The sequence below is a fragment of the Eptatretus burgeri genome, chromosome 5, assembly GCF_056783735.1.
Source record: "Eptatretus burgeri isolate ZD-2024b chromosome 5, Ebu_testis_v1, whole genome shotgun sequence".
In the NCBI taxonomy this organism is placed as follows: domain Eukaryota; kingdom Metazoa; phylum Chordata; class Myxini; order Myxiniformes; family Myxinidae; genus Eptatretus; species Eptatretus burgeri.
The window spans coordinates 78,528,158-78,548,758 of NC_140965.1; the positions used below are offsets into that span (position 1 = coordinate 78,528,158).

Here is a 20,601-nt window from a genome sequence, read left to right on the forward strand (position 1 = left end):
CAGACAAACAGACAGACAGACAGACAGACAGACAGACAGACAGACAGACAGGCAGACAGACACACAGACACACAGACACACAGACACACAGACACACAGACACACAGACACACAGACACACAGACAGACAGACAGACAGACAGACAGACAGACAGACAGACAGACACACAGACACACAGACACACAGACACACAGACACACAGACACACAGACACACAGACACACAGACACACAGACACACAGACACACAGACACACAGACACACAGACACACAGACACACACAGAGAGAGATTGAGATTTGTCAGGATTTAAAGACATATTCTAGGTGCTTGACCAGCTTGTGATGTTGTCAAGGTCTGAAGAGAGGTAAGAGGCTGCTGTCTGTATGTCTAAAGGATGAGCGATGTCGCAGCAGAGGATGGAGTCATTAGCAAATATATAAAGTGGATTTTCCGGAGAGTCTGAGAGATCATTGATGAAGATTAGGAATAGGAATAGGCCCAGAACACTGCCTTGGGAGCACCCCATCCTTGACAGAGAGGGAGGAGATGAAAGGATTTTGGATGCCATTGTCAGAGAGTTTGGATGAGCAAGGCAGGATGCCAAACTGGATTGAATGCTTGAGATGTGTCTCGTGAGAGACAGCCCTGATCTCATATCTGGGATTGAGGACCTCCATCCATTATCAGGAGAGCAGAAACAGCATGTCAAAAGTAGAGTGACCTGCTCTGATTCCGATTTGATGATCTGAGATCAGGCCATTAGAAAAAAACATGAAGGATTTAATGTCAACTGCAATGATGGATTCCATGACCTTGCTAATAATTGGAAGTATGTATAAAGTTGATGGGTCTGCAGTTCGGGGGATAACTTTTTGCACATTTTTTGTGTATTGGGGTGATGTTGGCTGATTTTCAAGTGAATGGAAGATGACCTCGGACAAATGATAGAGTGAAAATGGTAGAAAGATTATGTGCAAGAGCAGCAGAGCAGGTTTATAGGACGCGTGAGCTGATGCTGTCCAGTCCAGTTGCAGAATCAAAGTTGGGGTTTGCCAGAAACTTCTCCACATTCTCAGGTGAAAAAGACTCAGAGTCCAAGAGCAGTTAGGTGTGACTGGCTGGAGTGAGTACAGAGAATGAGGGAATGGGGACACAACATTTTAAAGCCAACACAGAATTGAGGCATTTGGCCTTCTCACGAGCGGAGTCGGCTGTGGTGCCATTTTAGGAGAGGTAAGGGATGGAAGGGAGAGCTTACACCAGTGACAGACTTAACAACGTACCATCATGTCTTAGAGGAAAGATTATTATCTTGCCAAAACGAAGTTTCTGCAAGATATGTTAGTCAGCTTGTATGTTTTTTATTTTTTATTTTTATTTATTTTTATTTTTTTTGTTTGTCTGTAATCACGTATAAAAAATTCTGCAGAGCACAGTTATCATTGGAAATTTTTGTAACTTCGCATATCAGAGGCCTATAGAGGTCCCTTTCAGCACACAAAATTTTGAAGGTCAAGGTCAAAGGTCAAGGTCACTTTGTCGCAAATCAGGGGAGTCAACGAAACCCTTATTTTTTGAGTAATTTTGATCGGATCGTCTTCAAACTTCATGGGAATATAGTTCATGGTCTGGCACTCAGCTGATTAATTTTGGTGGCGATTGGCCTTGACCTTCATATGCTTTTTTTTTTTTTGTCTGTAATCACGTATAAAAATACTCTGCAGAGCACAGTTATCATTGGAAATTTTTGTAACTTCGCATATCAGAGGCCTATAGAGGTCCCTTTCAGCGCATACAATTTTGAAGGTCAAAGTCAAAGGTCAAGGTCACTTTGTCGCAAATCAGGGGAGTCAACGAAACCCTTATTTTTTGAGTAATTTTGATCGGATCGTCTTCAAACTTCATGGGAATATAGTTCATGGTCTGGCGCTCAGCTGATTAATTTTGGTGGCGATTGGCCTTGACCTTCATATGGTTTTTTTTTTTTGTCTGTAATCACGTATAAAAATACTCTGCAGAGCACAGTTATCATTGGAAATTTTTGTAGCTTCACATATCAGAGGCCTATAGAGGTCCCTTTCAGCGCATAAAATTTTGAAGGTCAAGGTCACTTTGTCGCAAATCAGGGGAGTCGACGAATCCCTTATTTTTTGAGTAATTTTAATCTAATCGTCTCCAAACTTTATGGGAAAGTAGTATATGGTCTGGCGCTCAGCTGATTATTTTTTGGTGGCGATTGGCCTTGACCTTCATGGTTAGCACCTGAGGTCAAACATATTTGACCCCAAGGTCAAATTTTCAAGTTTTAGGAACCATATCGTGTAGTACCTCAAATTGAACACCTCGATGAGTGCTTTCTGGATATGTCAAGCTTGAGACATTATGATGTCATTTGGTGACGTCATGAGGCAAACGCATATTTTTCATGGTTACTCTGTAGAACGATTCTCATCGGAATCTCTCGTAGGCAGATATTCCTCAAGGAGTCGCTCCTGGTGGATTGCAGCTCTGTTCACCTCAGTGTGACCTTAAAGAAGTCACACGTGGTCACCTTTTGGCAATATACGGGTCACCCTGCGGGTGACATTGGTTTATTTTTATATTCCTCTGTTTCCCACTTTCTAATATTGCTGTTGGTTTGAATTATGAAATAGTTTGTTGGTATGGTTCTTTATCTATTAATGACAGTTACTGCACTCTCGTCATGAAAAAACATGAATGGTGTGAAAAGGAGGAATCACCAGTGGCTGAGGAGGAGCTTTTAGCTAAACCAGATTTTCATGTCTTCTCTAACGTCTTTTGCTTTCACTTATATGAGATCCTTTCATGATTCTTTTACAACCTTTTGCTGTTTTTATACTGACTTTCCTCTCTTTTTTTTAATTTTCTTGACAGCAGTGGTTTTGCAACCTATTTGGGCTGTCCTTTGTGTCTTACTTTTTCTTCAGACAGCATTCAATAGCCTGGTTTTTTGAACCCTTTACTTGATTTTCCCATTACTCTGGTCCTTTTGCATTCATCATTGGGTTCTCATGTGCATGGTGAAACATTCTGTGGCTCTGATTCTGCAATAGTATGTACCTTGGCATCGTTATTTTCCCACCTGTCTAGATGCCATTTTCATTCTACTACTGCAGGAGCCCATGGCCCTTGTCAAGCAGACAGAGATTTAGTGCTGATCAATCTCCATTTGACATGTTCATTGGGCTTTGTGCTGTTCTCTCATCTGGCTTTGGAGAAGTTGTGTTTGTTTCTGCTTCATCGATTTGATTGCAGAATTGAGGGTTTACGTAGCTTCATGTATGGAGGACCCAGTGATCCACCTGTGCCTTTTAACATTTTTGTATCTGTGGCTTCTTCTTTCCATATCTATTCTATCTCATCGCCTTCCTCCAAATCACGCCATACATTTTACCATCTCCAATGAAATCCCTTTGTTCCCCGTACAGGAATCAAATGCAGAAGTAAAACTCCGTGCACACTGAGTTCAACTGAATTGTGCTTTCCTTTTGCTTTCTCCATTCCTTTCCCTTGTAAGGGCTGGCAGGATGGCCTGGAGGTATACACACTTGCCTCTAAGCTGTCTAGCCTGGGTTTGATTCCCAACTCAGCTATAAACTGTCAGCCTGGTGTTTTACAGTCTGGGTGATTCATCAATGTGCGGGCCATCCCTCGGATTGCGTTAAATGGGCTTCCTGTCTGCTAGCATTCGTCGGTGAACATTAAAGATCCCATGGTGTCCTTTGCGAAGAGTAGGTGAGCTATCTTTGGCACCATGGCCAAATTCTAAATTCCTGTCCTAACTAGTCCAACTTCAGGCGTGGCCAGCCGGTTCGTGAAGACTCGGGCCAAGCTTCCCCCGGCCGACACCACAAGAAATGTGGACTAATGGTGGCGTTGAAGAAGAAGAAGTAGATTCCTCTCCTTTGTACCTATTCTGCTTCTGCTTGTTGCGCGTAAACTGATCATTCATTTGCTTGTTTGTTTGTTTGGTTTTTGCATCATCGTTTAACTTTTACTTTCATGCATCACTCTCCCTCACCCTCTCCACCCTCCTTCAGCCCTCCCTCGCTCTCTCTGATAGTCTGATAAAGCATTTTGTGATGGAACTATCTCAGAAGCACCGGGGATATCAGAAAAATAATATCTCTTCACGGAGATTCAGAATATCCATCCACTCAATAAGCAGACTTGGGATGATGTCAAAACTGATGAATAGTAGCGAAATATTTTCTCAGGGAGAAATGTGATTGGTGTTTTGATTAAATAAAAGTTTTATTGATTCTATTAAAGTGAATTTGCATATTTGTTTATTTGCTTGTTTACATATGCTTCAAAAACGAAAGAAAAAGCTATTGAGCCAAATCCAACCAAATTTTACATGTTGCCTAAGGATACCCCAAGTATGGTTTCTGTCTGTGTAGCATATCTGGGGGAGGCAGTTTAAGGTGGGGGGGGGGGAAGACTCCAATTCTCTCAATGTAAATATGTATCGTAATATCACCACTGGTGGTACCTGGTATTTCAAATAATCTTCTTGCATTAAAAAGTTTAAACAACTTGAAACTATGCATTACGGTGATGTTGAAATCTGTGTGAGAATAATTGGAAATTTTCAAAATGTTTAATTTCACTCATTTTCAGTGGGGGTTCAAAACAAAGCACCTAACATTGAGCTTCGCAGCGAAGTGGAAATGATTTTTGCTCATGCAATGTATAAGCAGCAAGGATGGTTGATGAAGGTGATGTTAACTGACTTCCAAGCAGATGGAAGATGTCCTTGGCAAATTATAGTGAGTAGAGCAGAATGTTTGTGAAGTACAACATGTTGTCATTTTTTGATCAGGTACGTCAGCAAAGCGACTGGTTAAAAAAATACTTAGCAGAGTATAATTTGAAGGAAGTTTACAAGTTTATATTGAAAATGGATAATTCTGGAAACTTTTTGGTGATTCAATTTGATGTGGGTAACTTTTCAGCGATTGATGCTGAAAACCATTATGTGTTATATGGTGTATATATGCCATATATTGTTCAAGGAACAAACTCGAGCCAAGCCTCACCTTATGCTTTCCACTTTATAAATTGAAATAATTGTTGCTTAGTTACCTTTGTCATCGGTATTACCAAAACTTGTGCAATATTGTCTCACAGGCTCCAGCATAGAATGTATCATCATGCAATTTATTCAACCATTTGACTTTTTCAAAAAGCTAAAAACTATATATTGTTGTGGGCCGAGAGTCGGTGGCGAGGAACGGCCGCCAGGTGGAGCAGTAGAGCCGTCTCTCACCGAACACCTGAAATTTAGGTCGTGATTCTCGGACAACTCCAAAAGTGACGGGTCACTTAAGGACCGTGCTCGCCAATTCTCTGATGGCGTGGGGTAGGGTTAATAGCCAAATTTCAATATACCTAAGTACGCACGTCGTCAAATTACCGGGGAAGTCACACCCTCAATGGACTCTGTCGAACCGGGTCGCTCTAGCGACCTCGGTCTGGTGTAACCGAGCGGAATTACCAAAGTCCGTCGGACCCATTGACAAATTATGGCACAGACGGCCTCACTATTTCTCAAGCCCACACCGTGCTGGGTCAATGGAAGAAAACACGGACAACGAACTGGAACATTTAACAATTGGGGGTTTATTTATAATGGGGGCAATAATTGGGAAGGGAGATCCAGAGCAGAGTTACAACCGAATAAAATGTAATGTATAATGAAAAGAAAACACTTAAACAATTCTACCTAACAGACTGGCACCACACACACACACACACACACACACACACACACACACACACACACACACACACACACACACACACACACACACACACACACACACACACACACGAAATGGACCCCGTCGAGTCTTTATTGGACCCTTCGGCTCGAGAGGGAAGGCGAGCTGGGCGAACAGAGCCTGGCCAGGTACCTTTCTGCCTCGTCCGGTCACACCGACTCCAACCCACCACAGTGGGACTCGAACCGACGACCCGAAATCCACGAGCCCACAATCCTGGCTGCTCGACCACCACCACCACGAGGAGCCCCGCCAAAGACCGCAGACCATGATCGCGGACAACCACGACAACAGACCAAAGCAATGGCCACGATCACTGCTCCGACGCACACACAGAGCAGTCGCCACGATGAATTCTCTACTCTCCTTGACGAACACCCTCTCTTCCCTTTGGATGGGGCGAACACTTCATCTGGCTGGGGTGGAGTCTGCCCTGTGGTGATGAGCCTCCTGATTGGACGGGGCGTCTCGGGGGGGGGGTGTCGGGGCATCTCGGAGGCCGGCCCCCCGAAGAGGCTCTGTAGTAGTTTCCGGCACTCTGGCCTCCCATTGGCCGGAGCGCCTCGGCCGTGCTCGCCCTTCACCCATTGGCTGGAGGAAACGCTCCCTGCCCTTCCTCGGAGCCGAGTCTCAATCTGATGCGATGGAGGCTCCGCCCACGCCTTCAGCCAAAAACACGTGGGCAATGGAGTCGGTGGTGCGAAGAAGTGAAGGGGATTGATGTAAAAAACTAACTATAAGGAAACTTCACAGCGTACACATGTAATTCCCGTTAGACATAGGGGATGGGGCCCTAACTATTAACACATACTTATCGAAATAACTAAGCTTGGGGACTGCTGTCTGTTTATGTGCAAAAGGTTTCCAAATTCCTCGCAATATAGCATGATATCTCAAAACGTTTGGGATGGATTATGACAAAACTTGGTGAATGAGTTGGTTAGATGACAAGAACAAGCTCATGAGATTTTGGTTCAGGTCAGCACATCTGGCCTTATCAGTGAGATGCAAAACGTGAACTGTTCAGCCTGGCAGAATTATGTGCTGTTCTCGTATCCATCATGCAATTTATTCAACCATTTGACTTTTTCAAAAAGCTTGTTCTGAAGTTTGAATATTAGAAGAGGTAAAAGTTTATATTTTCTTTGTTTTAGATGAAGAATGCAATAACTAGTTTTAAACTATGGAGAAAGCTCTCGGGATTGCACATTTAGATAAGATTGAACTATCTTGAAGAAGAGGATGGTCAAGGAATAAGTCCAACAGTTATACAGGGTGTTTCCAAAAAGACCTGAACAACTTTGGTTGTTAATATATTTAGTACCACAAATGATACAAGAATACCCTTTGGTTTGTATGATACTGAAATTCAGAACGTTTTCTTTATTTTCAGGTCTGGTGGTTTAATGTAAAAGAAAATGGCGACTCCATAGGAGAAAGATCAGTGTGTCGAATGGTTCATCGAGACAAGATCCAACACGGAAGTTCAGTGTAATTTCCGTACAAGGTATGGAAGGAATCCACCATCACGGACTAGTACCAGAGAGTGGTACAGGAGGTTTAAGGAGACTGGAAGTTGTCAGAAACAGAAAAGGACCGCTTAACCAAGCACAAGTGCAGAGACGTTGAACGAGTGCGTGAATCATTTCAACAAAGTCCCAGAAAATCGATCTGATGTGCAGCCAGATAACTGGGACTACCAACCAGCACTGTACACAGGATTGTGCATAAAAGACTGAATTTTTATGCCTATAAGGTGCAGATTCTGCAGGAACTCAAACCAAATGATGAACCCAAATTCAAGGTGTTTGTCTTGGAAATGCTCAGTCACTTAGAGGATGATGAAGATTACCTGAAAACGGTCATGTTCACAGACAAAGCTTGCTCTCCCCAAGCAAAAAACGTGACAGTTAGAACTATAGTATATGATAGTTGTACTCTCATATACTGTAGTTGGTAAAAGGTCAACTACATTAGTCTGCAGAGAATTACTGCAGGAAAGGAATGCAATTTTTTCCTGGGATGTGTCGGGTAAGGTCAACCAGCACAATTTGAGGATCTGGGGCTCTGAAAACCCGACGTGGTCATTGAACACATACGTAATAGTCCAAAGGTCAGTGTGTAGTGTGGCCTTCTCCATGTCCGCTTGGTGGGTCCGTTTTTCTTTGCAGAGGATACCGTGACCTCAACAATTTACATGAACATGTTGGAAGGATTCGCCTTCCCACAGATTGAAGACCTGCAACCCGATATAATTTTTCAACAGGACGACGCTCCCCCTCAGTGGGCCTTAGTCGTTCGAGCCACCCTGAATGAAAAAATTCCAGGTAGCTGGATTGGCTGAGATGGACCAAATGCCTGGCCCTCACGATCACCAGACATAACCCCCTTAATTTTTTTTTAATGTCGCGGGTTTGTCAAATATGTTGTCTACAACACCAAGGTGGCAAACCTGCAGAATCTTCGTTCTCAGATCACAGATGTATGTGCACTGGTAGACGCAAACATGCTGATTCGAACATGGTAAGAACTCGTGTTCCGCCTTGATGTCCTGCGCACAACAAACGGAGCTCACATTGAAGTGTATTGATAGCGTGCACAAAACTTTATGAGTTTCTGTGTCATATAATCACCACTTTTGTTCATTTATTTAATTAATTTCGTTCATTCATAAACCAAAGGGTATTGTTGTATCATTTGTGGTTCTCAATATATTTACAACCAAAGTTGTCCGTGTCTTTTTGGAACACCCTGTACATCTACATTTGTGCATATTCCTATCTCATCTGTTCTAAAATGACTGACAGATTTGCTAAATTAACTATTAGTTCAATTAAACTTTCCTGGCAGATTCATAAACAATTTATGCTTTTGTCAGTGGCTAAAGTGTGAGTTGTTTTGATTATTTTTTTCTGAGGCATTTTTTTCCCCTGATGATAAGGAAAGCTCAGTTTCATTGTCATAGACTAACTGCAGGGCCATGAATTCTGAAGGAACTTTGAGAAGTTGGTAGCAGGATGGGAGTTGGAGAGAGTGGTGGCTGAAGAAAGTGAGCTGTAGAAAATTTTCAGGGTTGGAGAAGAAATAATTTGAAGGGAAAAATACAAGAAAAGGATTGGTCAGAGGTGAAGAGAGCAGGTGGAAGAGCAAAATGAAAAGAGAAACATTGAAGAATTTCCGTGCAGATATCAGAAAAGGGGAGAAAAAATAAAAGAATGGAAGTAAAATAAGTTACTGGTTGGAAATAAAGAGTGGGAGGTGAAAAACAAATCATTAACTAGAGGGGGAGCACTCGGTAGAGTGCAAAACCTCCGCCGCCAATACTGCTAGGTCACTCAAGTGAACCTGATATCCTATTCATTCAATTTGACGTCAACAGTGCTCAGAGTTATAGTTTGCAACTTTCCCTTTTACTTTTAACTTTTACATACTCAATTCATTCGTCATAACTAGATTCCTTGAGACAGAAATTTATTTTACTTGGGTATATCCACCTGAAGTTCCAAAATCAGCCGCAATTATAATCTTGGCATGTTTTTTTTGTTTGAAATCACTTATAACATGTAGAAATGCAAAAAAAAAAAAATCGAAATTTTGTTGAAAAAAAAAGTTGCAAAATTTTCTATTTTTTTTTCTCTAACAATTTTATTTTGTTGGGTGGGGGGGTTGGAAATCACTTAAAACATATAGAAATGCAAAAAATAAAATTCAAATTTTTTTTCAAAATGGCCGCCATAGCGGCCATATTGGATTTTGGACCAATTCCAAAATCTAATGGCATGATCCTTGGACCAAACCTAATCACCCCACCAAGTTTCGTCGAAATCCGTCGAGGAGTTTTTCCGTAATACTGTTCACAAACAAACAAACAAACAGAAAGGGGGTGAAAACAGTAACCTCCGATCTTCGATGGCAGAGGTTAAAAACCAGTGGAATTAGAATTAGGACTATGGTGTTATCTTTGTATCCAGAGTCAATGTGCCTGTAAGAAAGGTGACGAAGGGTAAAAGGAAATGCACTACCATTGGGACGGTGGGACAACATGTGGATGCACCAAGGGGGTGAATAAACATGAGTAGGAGAAAGAAGAGAGAAGGAACCAGCAAGGAGTTATGGAGAAGTATTGGAGGGTTCATGAGGATAGAAAATATCATGTGTCAGGATTGGTGATTGCAAGAGATGGTATTGTACTGCAAACCTGAAGCACTGGAGGGAAGAGTGGGATTCAATAGACTGAGAATGGAGGTTACACAAGCAGGAAAGAGGAACAAAAGTGGAGGTGAGTAGTATGCATGGATTATGGCAGTTTCACAAGGAAGGGGATGCTGGAAGAAATTGTGTAACCTGTAACAACTGAATAGGAATGAATGTATGAAAAAGCAGACGGTTCATGATGTGAGGAAAGTTGATGGAAAACTGAGGTTACTAATCTGTTCGCAATGAGAAAATAGTGGGTACAATGCGTCTGCTTCTGTGTGGGAGATTCTGTGACATTGAGAGCTTGGGATTCCACAGCAACCTGGATAGACAGGCGTGAAACAGAGGCACCTGTCCATATGGTAGAAGAGTACTGCATTGTGCTATGGAAAAAAAATAAGTGTTGGAGGCTGTGAGCCATGAATTCAGGTTTACCAAAGGAGGACTTTGCATGACAGAGGATTCAGTCTGCAGCCTGCTTTGAAGGTCAGCTTTAATATGTATGGTCTGCCCTGGAGAGGTTGTAACTGATGGTGAGGCTCTGAAGTTTCAAAGAGTGAACTGCTTCTAGTGGTTAATTGTGTAAATTGATAGGTGGGTTGATTTGGCAATCCTTCAGGAGAGACGATGAGAATTTGAGACTTGCTTGCGTGTTCCAAGTGTTATACCAGCATCTCATCTCTTCCATTAATTCTTTTAAGGGATATATTTGCAGCTGTAGTAATTTGGATATATTTTTAGTATTCACCTGTTCAAATTGTGAGTTATGAGCAGACACTGAAGGTTGATTTTTTTTTTTTACTCTAGATGACAAGCTCAGCGGCTGGATATAGACAAGCTGCAATGCTGAATTGACCACATTGTGTATTTTGAAACGTTTTTTTTTTGTAATCTCTTGTAAAAGATGTGAAGTAGGTTCATTTAATCTCCGAGTAGAACGAATAACTAGGCTTGCTTGAGAAGTCTAGTGTCATCACTTCAATGTTCTATTGCTCTGAATTATGGTTAACACGTCCAAAATGTCAGCTTCTGCTTCCTTCCCATGGCAGTTAGCATACCTCAATCAACGTTGTATTGATTCCATCCATACTTGAAGCTCTGATTTTAATTTCAACATAATAAATAAAGGACAGGTGTATTCATTTCAAAATTATTTCGTTTTTTTGAAAAACCTGAAAAGCTTCTTCAAATTTTGTACTAACACACGTACGTGAACAGAGTATTTTTTCTTAAGCAGTGATGTATGATGCTGGTCTTTATAGATGTTTTTTGGTATACATCATTGCAAATATATCTTCATAACCAACTTTACTCTTTTTTTTTTTTGATAAACCTGACAAGCATTCTTCATCCTGACTCCATCATTGGCTCCAAGTTATGTTTTGGTCTTCACCCAACAAAATCTATGTCGTAAAAATTTTCACTCACTATAAATTGTTATTTTTCAGATTCACCAAGCAAAATAATTGGAAACAAAGTCTGACTGTTTCTATCGATAACCATACCCCATATATAGGTGCTACCGTGCTGTATGTGAATGCCACGGATGCCGATGCATCTGTTGAGTACGGACAACACTCGGTCATCCACCTGCTCCAAGGCTCCAGCCAGTTTCGCATCAACCCTCGCTCAGGTTTGCTTCTCTGGAAGGATATAATTGCATGGGGAAACATTTGGAAGGTTAAAGTGAAACAATGATGACTTTATTACCTCTTATCAGCAAAATTAATCACTTTGCACTGTTAAATGAAAACTACACCATTAAACAGTAAATGCAACTTTAGTGAATTTCTTAGTAATTTCTATGGATGCTGCCACATCCCAACTTTTGTGAGTTTGTGATTGGCTGTTATGTGATGAGTTATAGACAAACGTTTGGCATTGCTCTTCTCTTATAGCTTCTCCCTTCTTTATTAGTTCTCATACGAGCCTCGACAAGGTATACCAAAAAAAAAAAAAATCGCAAAGGCAAGACAAGACTGCATTCACACATTTACTGCAAAATTCACTGAAGTTGAACTTGTTGCTTAATTGTACGTTTTATTTTTCATCCCAACTTATTATTTTAACTCTTTGTTTATTCCTGGCCCAATTGTCCCTTCTTTATTTGCTATTTCTCCTCTGCTCCAGTGTAGGTGTACCAGCTTGTCTGCCCTCAGTCATCACCTCTACCATGAGCATCCATCTTTGTAAAATAAGTTTTAAAAAATAATCATTATGATAGGATACTCCAATTTTGAGTTTTAACCGATAATATAAATAACAAAATGTTTCATCAGTTCTGTTTTGCACCAACACAGCACAGTTGGACAAAATCAGCAAAGCAGGCTGAAACCCATATTTTTTTTCTCAATAAGTTGTTCAGCTCTTTTCAGTCCTCTGTCCCTCCCCAGCAACACCAACATACACGAGTTCTTCCAATAACCCCATCCTGATTGAACATGCAAAATAGAGACTGACTGCACACCTTAACTCCTTTGTTTCTTGCCTCTCACATCGATTGACCCACTTTCCAGAGGCTGTTCTGTCTCGCTCTTTCCTCCAGTGCTTCAAACAGACAGTTCAACACCACCTCATGTCATCCACCAACCTGACTCATGATCTTTATTAACCCCATTAACTCTTGAAAACCCATCCCTCTTACTTGGTGATTTCAATGCTTCCTCCCCTTTCTCTCTCTTCCATTCCTGTTTGTTTATTCTCTTGCTAGTTGTGCCCCGTTGTTGCCCCACTACCCTTACTGTCAATTTAACCTTGCTCTTCTCTTCGCTTCACTCTCATGGAGAAAAAAAAACAAATAAAAACACCTGCCTTTGAGAGAATTATGTTGCCTCTCAATTAACCAAAAAAAATTCAAATTTTTTGTCAGTCGAAAATTGAGAAGCTGCTGTTGCAGCACACACCAAAAAAGCCTCAATAGTAGTTGGGGGACGCTTCCATCGGGAGCTTTATAGAGGTGAAATTGGTTCAGCGCACATGCGGTGACCTTTTTCAGTGCTGATTGACCTGAAAGCCTTTGGTTTGCTGTGACAAATGAAATCAAATATGACCGCAAGGTTCATTTCATCCATAACCGCTGGGGAAACAAGTTGTGACGCAAAGGATTTTGAAACTCTGTAGAAACCTAATCTGCTAAAATTAGCAGCCAATATCTTGAAGGAAATTGAGATGGAAAAGGAAGCTCCACAAATTAAGTCAAGGTAAAGCTAGGAAATGCTCCAAACTCATTCTTAGAAAAGAGACAATTATTCACAATCTCACGAGTCCAATTTAAAGGAGAACTATTTGCAATGATAACTAGAAAAGAGGAATGCATCGGATATTTTGGTGATATCACATGCAATGACACTATTCACTTGATGAAAACAGTAATATTGTAATCCACTGTTGGATTTTCATCTTTGAGATTTCAGTCAGTTCTTTCTATTTTTTTTTTTTTACTGTGCATTGGTATGAAAATATATATATATTGATTGCATTTAACCACTGCTGTATTGTTTCTTATCAAGTGGCTTATCTGTGCATTATTGTTTATATTTTTTCGGACATTGTTCTCTTCTTTTTTTTCACTTGATAATTTTTGTAAAGTGCCCTGAGACATCGTGTTAAAGGCACTTTATAAATATCTTGTTATTATTATTATTGTTATATTTCACCGCAGGAGAGATCTCAAGCACAGGACTGCTCGACAGGGAACTGTCTTCTCAGTATATTCTAATTATCCGTGCCGTGGATGGAGGAGTAGGTTTGAATCAGAAGACGGGCATTGCCACGGTGAGTACCTGTTTGGTAATGTCATCAAACTCACTGACTAACTGCTTGACTCACATTATTTTGCCTAACCTAAGAATATATGATTTCAATATTTTTTATCTCGCATCTAATTTTTTGAAACCATCCTTTCATGTCCATGTCTTCCATGATCCTCAATGTCTGTGGGCAAAAAAAAAAAAATCTGCAATTCCGAATAAACCCAGGTTACCATCTGATTTACAGGTGAACATTACCTTGCTGGATGTGAATGATAATGCTCCAGAGTGGAAAGACGAGCCATACATTGTGAATGTGGTGGAAAACACTCCAGGAGGGACCGACATATTCACCGTTGAGTACCCGGACATGCGTAATACACGCTTCACAGCATAATTTAATTGTGGCATTTGCTGATTCAGCCGTCTCAAAACGACACCATTTGCAATTATTTAATTAACATCTGAGAAAATAATTTCTCTTCCATAAGGTAAACATGCCGATCGAAAATTTATGATTCTTTCTTGTCGAGTTTCATATCCTGAAGTTTCAGACAATGCATTTCAATGAAATGTAATTTGTTAATTGTTTTTCTTTCGCACCGAATTACAAACTAGGATGTTCACTTTAAGGACACATTGTGAATCGAGTTTTTTTAATTTATTAGAGCACAAGCAAGCAAGTGCTATGAGTGTCAAATGAATGTGGATTTCCAAGAATATTTATATTGTGAAAAGGTAAAGAGGGAGTAATATATCAAGCAGGGAAAGCAGTTTGAATGCACCATCAATCTTTTATTGTGCTTCACACACAGAAACCTCAGAAACCTCCAGGAGCCCAGCCTCATCGTGCCACTATGTTCCCGCCTTGCGATGCACACACTTCTGGTTGATGTCCTACATGAATACATGACATCTCCCCCCTCCCATAAGTGTGAAAATGCATAAAAGATGAACACAAGAGTAATGAAGACACTAGTAAATAATACAAAGATCATGAATATATGAGTATTGGCTACAAATCGAGGCAGATAGGCGCCTTCGGAACTCTGGATGATCGTCGTGGTACAAAGCCAACAGATGGCCCCACTGGCGGCGCTGCAACAGCGTTATTGGGGTCAGCTTCAGGGAGTGGTGCAGTACCATCTGCAGCACTAACGTCACTCTTCACAGGTTCAGAAAGTGGTGAGACATCATTTGTGAAGATGACAGGATCACACGACCGATACCGGACATGATCAAGGTGCCTTCGGCTGACTCGATTGTCCTCTTGTTTGATCTTGTAGGACAACGGTCCCTCGTTTTTGTGAACCCTCCGTGGTAGCCCAGCCTTTCCGCGTCAAAAGTTTTTTTCACAAACACCGGGTCCCTGATGTTTATCGAGCGCCGTACTGCATGTTTGTCATGATGAAATCTGTTTCCACTGATTTTTGATGCACGAACGATGCCACGTCTGGTCTTAGACAATCCAGTCATGTATGCAAACGTCGTTTCATCAGCAGCTCAGCTGGTGTCACCCAGTTCTAGTGTCGGGAGTGATACGGTGAGCGAAAAGCAAACATGATAGTCTGGTCTGAAGGCTTCCACAGTGTCTCTTATTTAGACCAGACTTGATGAAATTCACGGAGTGTTCGGAGAGTCCATTTGAAGCTTGATGGTGTGGGCTCATAAACTTGTGAATTATCCCGTTCAGGCGGGTGAATTCAGTGAATTCAGAGCTTGAGAAACAGGTTCCATTGTCAGTGACTATCATGTGTGCAAACTATGAGTGGCAAAGCACTGGCACAGCCTCTCTATAGTAACGTGTGAGGTTGCTGTAGTACGGTTGGTAGCTTGGAAGCCTGCAGTCGATTGATGTGTTCCCAAATGAGTTTGACAACATCAAGCCAGTTTCATCCGAGAAGTGTGGGTCCATCCCTGGAGACGACCGAGAGTTGTGATTGGTGAGTTTTGTTGCTGTAGGTTACTGTGACATCACACGACTTGCAAGCTTGAATTGACTCACCGGTATATGTAGTGAGTCGGATTGGGTCCAACGGAGGGCTGGGTTGTTCAGAATTCCCCCACAGGTTATGGAAAGCTGCTTCACTCATGATTGAGACAGCAGCACCCATGTCTACTTCCATTTCCACAGTCTGTCCGTCGATATCTACTATAACCAATATAGGAATGGACTGTCTGCAAGACTTTATGTGGAAAAGGTCACACAACTGAACACTGTGGCTGTTAGGGCTGTCTCCATCAGTCATGTCTTCCTGGATATGCTCTGAGTCAAGGAGGTAGGTTTTGCATTCCTCTCTCCTTGCCCTCCGTTTTTGAGACAAGCAATCAGAGGCAATATGGCCCACCTTGTGGCAGTACTTGCAAGCGGAATTCTTGAAACTGCACGTAATGGGAGAATGCTCACCATTGCAGCGGAAACAGCATTTACCAGCACCAGCCACCAAGCAGTTTCCAGACGTTATGGCGTCGGATTTTCTGGTTGGATGTTGTTCCACGTGATTGGCAGATGACACGTCAGCTCCAAGCTGGTAAGCGATGGAGCGAGCAATATCTGCAGCATTTTTGGCTGCACACTCCATTGCAAAAGCGATGTCCTTAGCACTGGAACATGTCAGAGTCCGTTCTGCAAGTAGGCGCCGACGAATTCGATCTTGTTTTACTCCCACTATGAGCAAGTCCCTTAGCATGTCGTCAAATGTAGTAGCAAACTGGCAATGCTGGGCAAGGTGTTTCAGGTGAAATCTAAATACCGAAATGGACTGAGTCGAGGTTTGGCGGCACATGTAATAAAATAGCTCCGCAAAGCGGGTGTAACCCCTCAGCCCATGCATTGTCAAAGGAAGCAGTGATATCACGATGATGCAGTCAGTTAGAGCACGTTGGACGTCATATCGAAAATCAATCACACTTCAAGATGGCTACCGTGGCGGCTAGTGAAAATCGCAGCACGCCCATTTTCGAAAGGAACCTTCCTCTACTCAACTCCAACACACACACACTGCAAAAATGCATTGAATCGGACAAGCCAAGCCGTTCTCGAAATTGACGAAAACCAATTTCAAGACGACTGCTGTGGCGGCTACACTGAAAATCGCAGCGTGCCCATTTTCAAAAGGAACCTTCCGCTACTCAACCCCAACACACCCTGCAAAAATGGATTTAATCGGACAAGGCGTTCTCCTGGAAATCGACGGAAACCAATTTCAAGATGGCTGCCATGGAGGCCACATTGAAAATCGCAGCGCCCCCATTTTCGAAAGGAACCTTCCTCTGCTCAACCCCAACATACCCTGCAAAAATGGATTTAATCGGACAAGGCGTTCTCCTCGAAATTGACGGAAACTAAAAGTTGACGGATGCCAGAACACCGAAGTATGAACTTTGACCTCTGTAACCTTGAAAAGTAGGTCAAATCAAAAATCCGGGTTCTATATCATGTATCCTCGTCAGATATACCTGTGATAAAAATTTGGCGATGATCCAGCCATTTCTAGGTTTTCAGTTTTGGCCCCCTGGTGGCCTTGCCAAGAATCAAATTGCGCTCATTATCGAAAGGAACCTTCCACTACCCAGCCCCAACACACACTGCAAAAATGGATTTAATCGGACAAGGCGTTCTCCTCGAAATCGACGGAAACCAATTTCAAGATGGCTGTCGTGGCGGTCACATTGAAAATCACAGCGCGCCCATTTTCGAAAGGAACCTTCCTCTACTCAACCGCAACACACCCTGCAAAATGGATTTAATCGGACAAGGCGTTCTCCTTGAAATTGACGGAAACCAAAAGTTGACAGACGCCTGGACAACACCTGTGACGACAATACCCCGTTTTCAGCCCAATTCGGGCTGAGGGGAAAAAATTGAATCGACTCACAATGACAGAGGGTGTGGGTTCGCAGTGCTCCTTCATATCTGCCACAAGCTCGGCCTGTGTTAAATCCATCGTGGTCCTTGGCAAGGCGAGATTCTTCTTCAGAACGTCTCGCTGCCGCATGCCAACATCAGGATTTCTTTCTTCCTGGCATCATCCTCTATGCCGTTAGCTTGCTCGTAGTACTGTAGACGCTCAATATATGCCTCCCAGCTTGCTCCGCGCGGGTTGAACTCGTCAATACGGCCGAGGGACATGGTGATCAAGTAGCGTATGCAGGGAAATAACGAGTTGGTAGGCCAACAGCTAACTGCAATAAATAGCTCAGCTTACATTCCATGCGCTTATCAGAATCTCATCCTCATCAACATGTAATGTATCAATTAGGGAAAGCAGTTTGAATGCACCATCAATCTTTTATTGTGCTCCACACACAGAAACCTCAGAACCATCCATGAGCGAGGCTTCGTTGTGCCGCTTTGTTCCCGCCTCGCGATGACCACACTTCTGGTTGTTCTCCTACATGAATACATGATAAAGGGCATGTAATCAGCATCTGATGTAACTCTTCTATTTGCAATGAAAGAAGCTTAAAAAAAACAACCCTTCTCTGCAATATTGTTAGTGCATTCAGTTCAGATAGTGTTATAAAACCTTTCCTTCAGGCAGATGTGTATATATATATATATATATATATATATATATATATATATATATATATATATATATATATATATATATATATATATATATATATATATATATATATATATATATATATTGTTGCGGATTCGTGCCCGCCGGCGTGCGAACGGCCACGTAACTCGAATCGCGGCACGTCGCCCACCGGACGGACAATCCCGTCGTGACCCTCTCGGACTAACGCCGGGAACTAGTCACGGGTGGGCCTTTCGGCCTCACCACGATCGTGCCAATCGGCCCCCCGCGTGGGATAGGGTTGCTCGCCAAATTCGACCTACCTAAGTACCCACACGGAGGGTAGACCGGGCGATCGCACCTCGCCGCAGGTCGACTTCGGACACGGGCCACTTTAAGCGACCGGTTCCGTACTATCGGGATAACCGAGCGGTGTTATTCGTCAACCTCGACGGTTCGATTGATTTATCGGGCGTTTTTAGCCCACGACCAACCCTTTACGTGAAGTAAGATGGAGATTCAATTAAAGAAAAGACGAAGCGAAACGGGAGAAACAGTTCAACATAAAGCACATTTATTCCGCGGCAAACGGAAAGCACACATATACAATTATACACCAAAAGCAAATATAAAAGTGACACGACAATTCTGCACAAAAAGCAAATGTAAAAGTGACACGACAATTCTGCACAAAAAGCAAATGTAAAAGAGAAACACAATGCAGATCTACTACCGACTACCGAGCACACGGCAACACTTATACAGTTTTACTTCACAGACGGCGCCGCCAACACATATACTCAAAGCAAAAGAAAAAGGGACCATCCTCAACGATGAGGGGGGCAGACGGGCCTGGGGCCGAGACCGCGTCGAGCCTTCCCGTCTGGTGATGAGCCGCAAAATGGCAGTGGCGCCCCGACTCCGCGGGCCTCGCTGGCACTGCCTGGAAATGGGGTGGGAACGGGGCCCCCTTCTCACACTATCTCAGCGCGGGGGGAAACAGGAGGGGGTTGTTGATGCTCGGGGGAATGAGGATATCTCGCTGGCTCGGGTCCCGCGACGAGCGTCTCCACCGCGACCTCGGTCGCGTTACCGGCCTCCCCTCTCCGCAGCTCCTCGACTCTGACACGAGCGCCCTCTCGACTGCCTTCGCCGCCGCCACCTCTCCAACTCTCCACTCTTCTCAGCTCCGTCCAACTGCTTTCTCTGACTCTTCTCTTCTCAACTCTCCTTGACTGACTCAACTACTCCTTTTCGGCGAGCGAACGCGGCCCTTTATAGCCCCCGGGGCTGCGCTCCTTCACCTTCAACCCTTCACCTCTGGCTGGCTCCCCATTGGACAGAGGAAAAGTGGGCGTGAATGATTTTTGATCCGCGAATCTGCATATAGCGATTATACTCCGACGCACCTGGAGGCGGGGCTAAATCGCCCCACGTTCGCTGATAGGACGGAACAGAAGTGGGCGTGAATCGTTTTTGATCCGATTTCTTCGGAAAGGCTGGTGTTTTTGCACCCACTGCTCGGTGCGCGCCCTGCACGAGTCCAGGATCGGCGTCCACAAGCGGCGCGGGAATGGCGGTGATGCGATGGTTGCGAGAGCGAGATGTGACGGTAAAGGTCGTGGCTGTTGTTGTGAAGCGGCGTTGCGGTTGGTGGTTGTTGTGTGATGGCTGTTGAGACGTGGTTGGTGGTGGTTGTGGTGGTAGTAATGGCGGCTGGTCCAAAATAAAGACAGTAAAAGAAAAACGGCTATCCTGAAGGGTCGCAGCCCGCATGAATGACATTTATTCCCTCTAAACAACGGGTTTGGGCCTAACTACACATATACTTGCAGAGATATCTCACCTAAGGGACCTGAATGGTGGTTTGCGAATTTCGTCAACCACAACAATATATATATATATATATATATATATATATATATATATATATATATATATATATATATATATATACATATATATATATATATATATATATATATATATATATATATATGTCATGCACATAGCTTCTGGACAATCTTTATTGGTGAAAGCTTTCGGCAAAATTGGCCTTCTTCCACCTACAAGAACAGCAGGTATGCACAGAAGATATTGGTACGATATTGACATATGAAATATATACCAAAATTTCACGGCTGTAATGGCTCTCAACTTACTCAATGAGAGTCGTGGACAGAATTTTATTCTGAACTGGAAGGGCACCCAGTAGAGCGCATACTTCCGCCACATCATGCCTGATCCACGAGAACATATCGGGCCCAATACATTTTTTAAATGTGATACTATGTAATCGTTTTTGGCCCTATC

General features: G+C 42.8%; 1 protein-coding gene across 1 annotated transcript in view; it reads right to left on the reverse strand.

Annotated features, from left to right (window-relative positions):
• The window catches only part of CDH23 (cadherin related 23), a 683,120-nt gene that overhangs the window by 318,636 nt on the left and 343,883 nt on the right, over positions 1-20,601 (reverse strand). The window contains exons 20-24 of the mRNA XM_085883587.1: positions 18,073-18,150; positions 15,762-16,476; positions 15,537-15,673; positions 11,513-11,650; positions 10,269-10,329 (exon numbers count right to left, since the gene is read on the reverse strand). Coding sequence (XP_085739713.1) covers positions 10,269-10,329; positions 11,513-11,650; positions 15,537-15,673; positions 15,762-16,476; positions 18,073-18,150 — 1,129 coding nt within the window. The remainder of the gene's footprint in view (positions 1-10,268; positions 10,330-11,512; positions 11,651-15,536; positions 15,674-15,761; positions 16,477-18,072; positions 18,151-20,601) is intronic.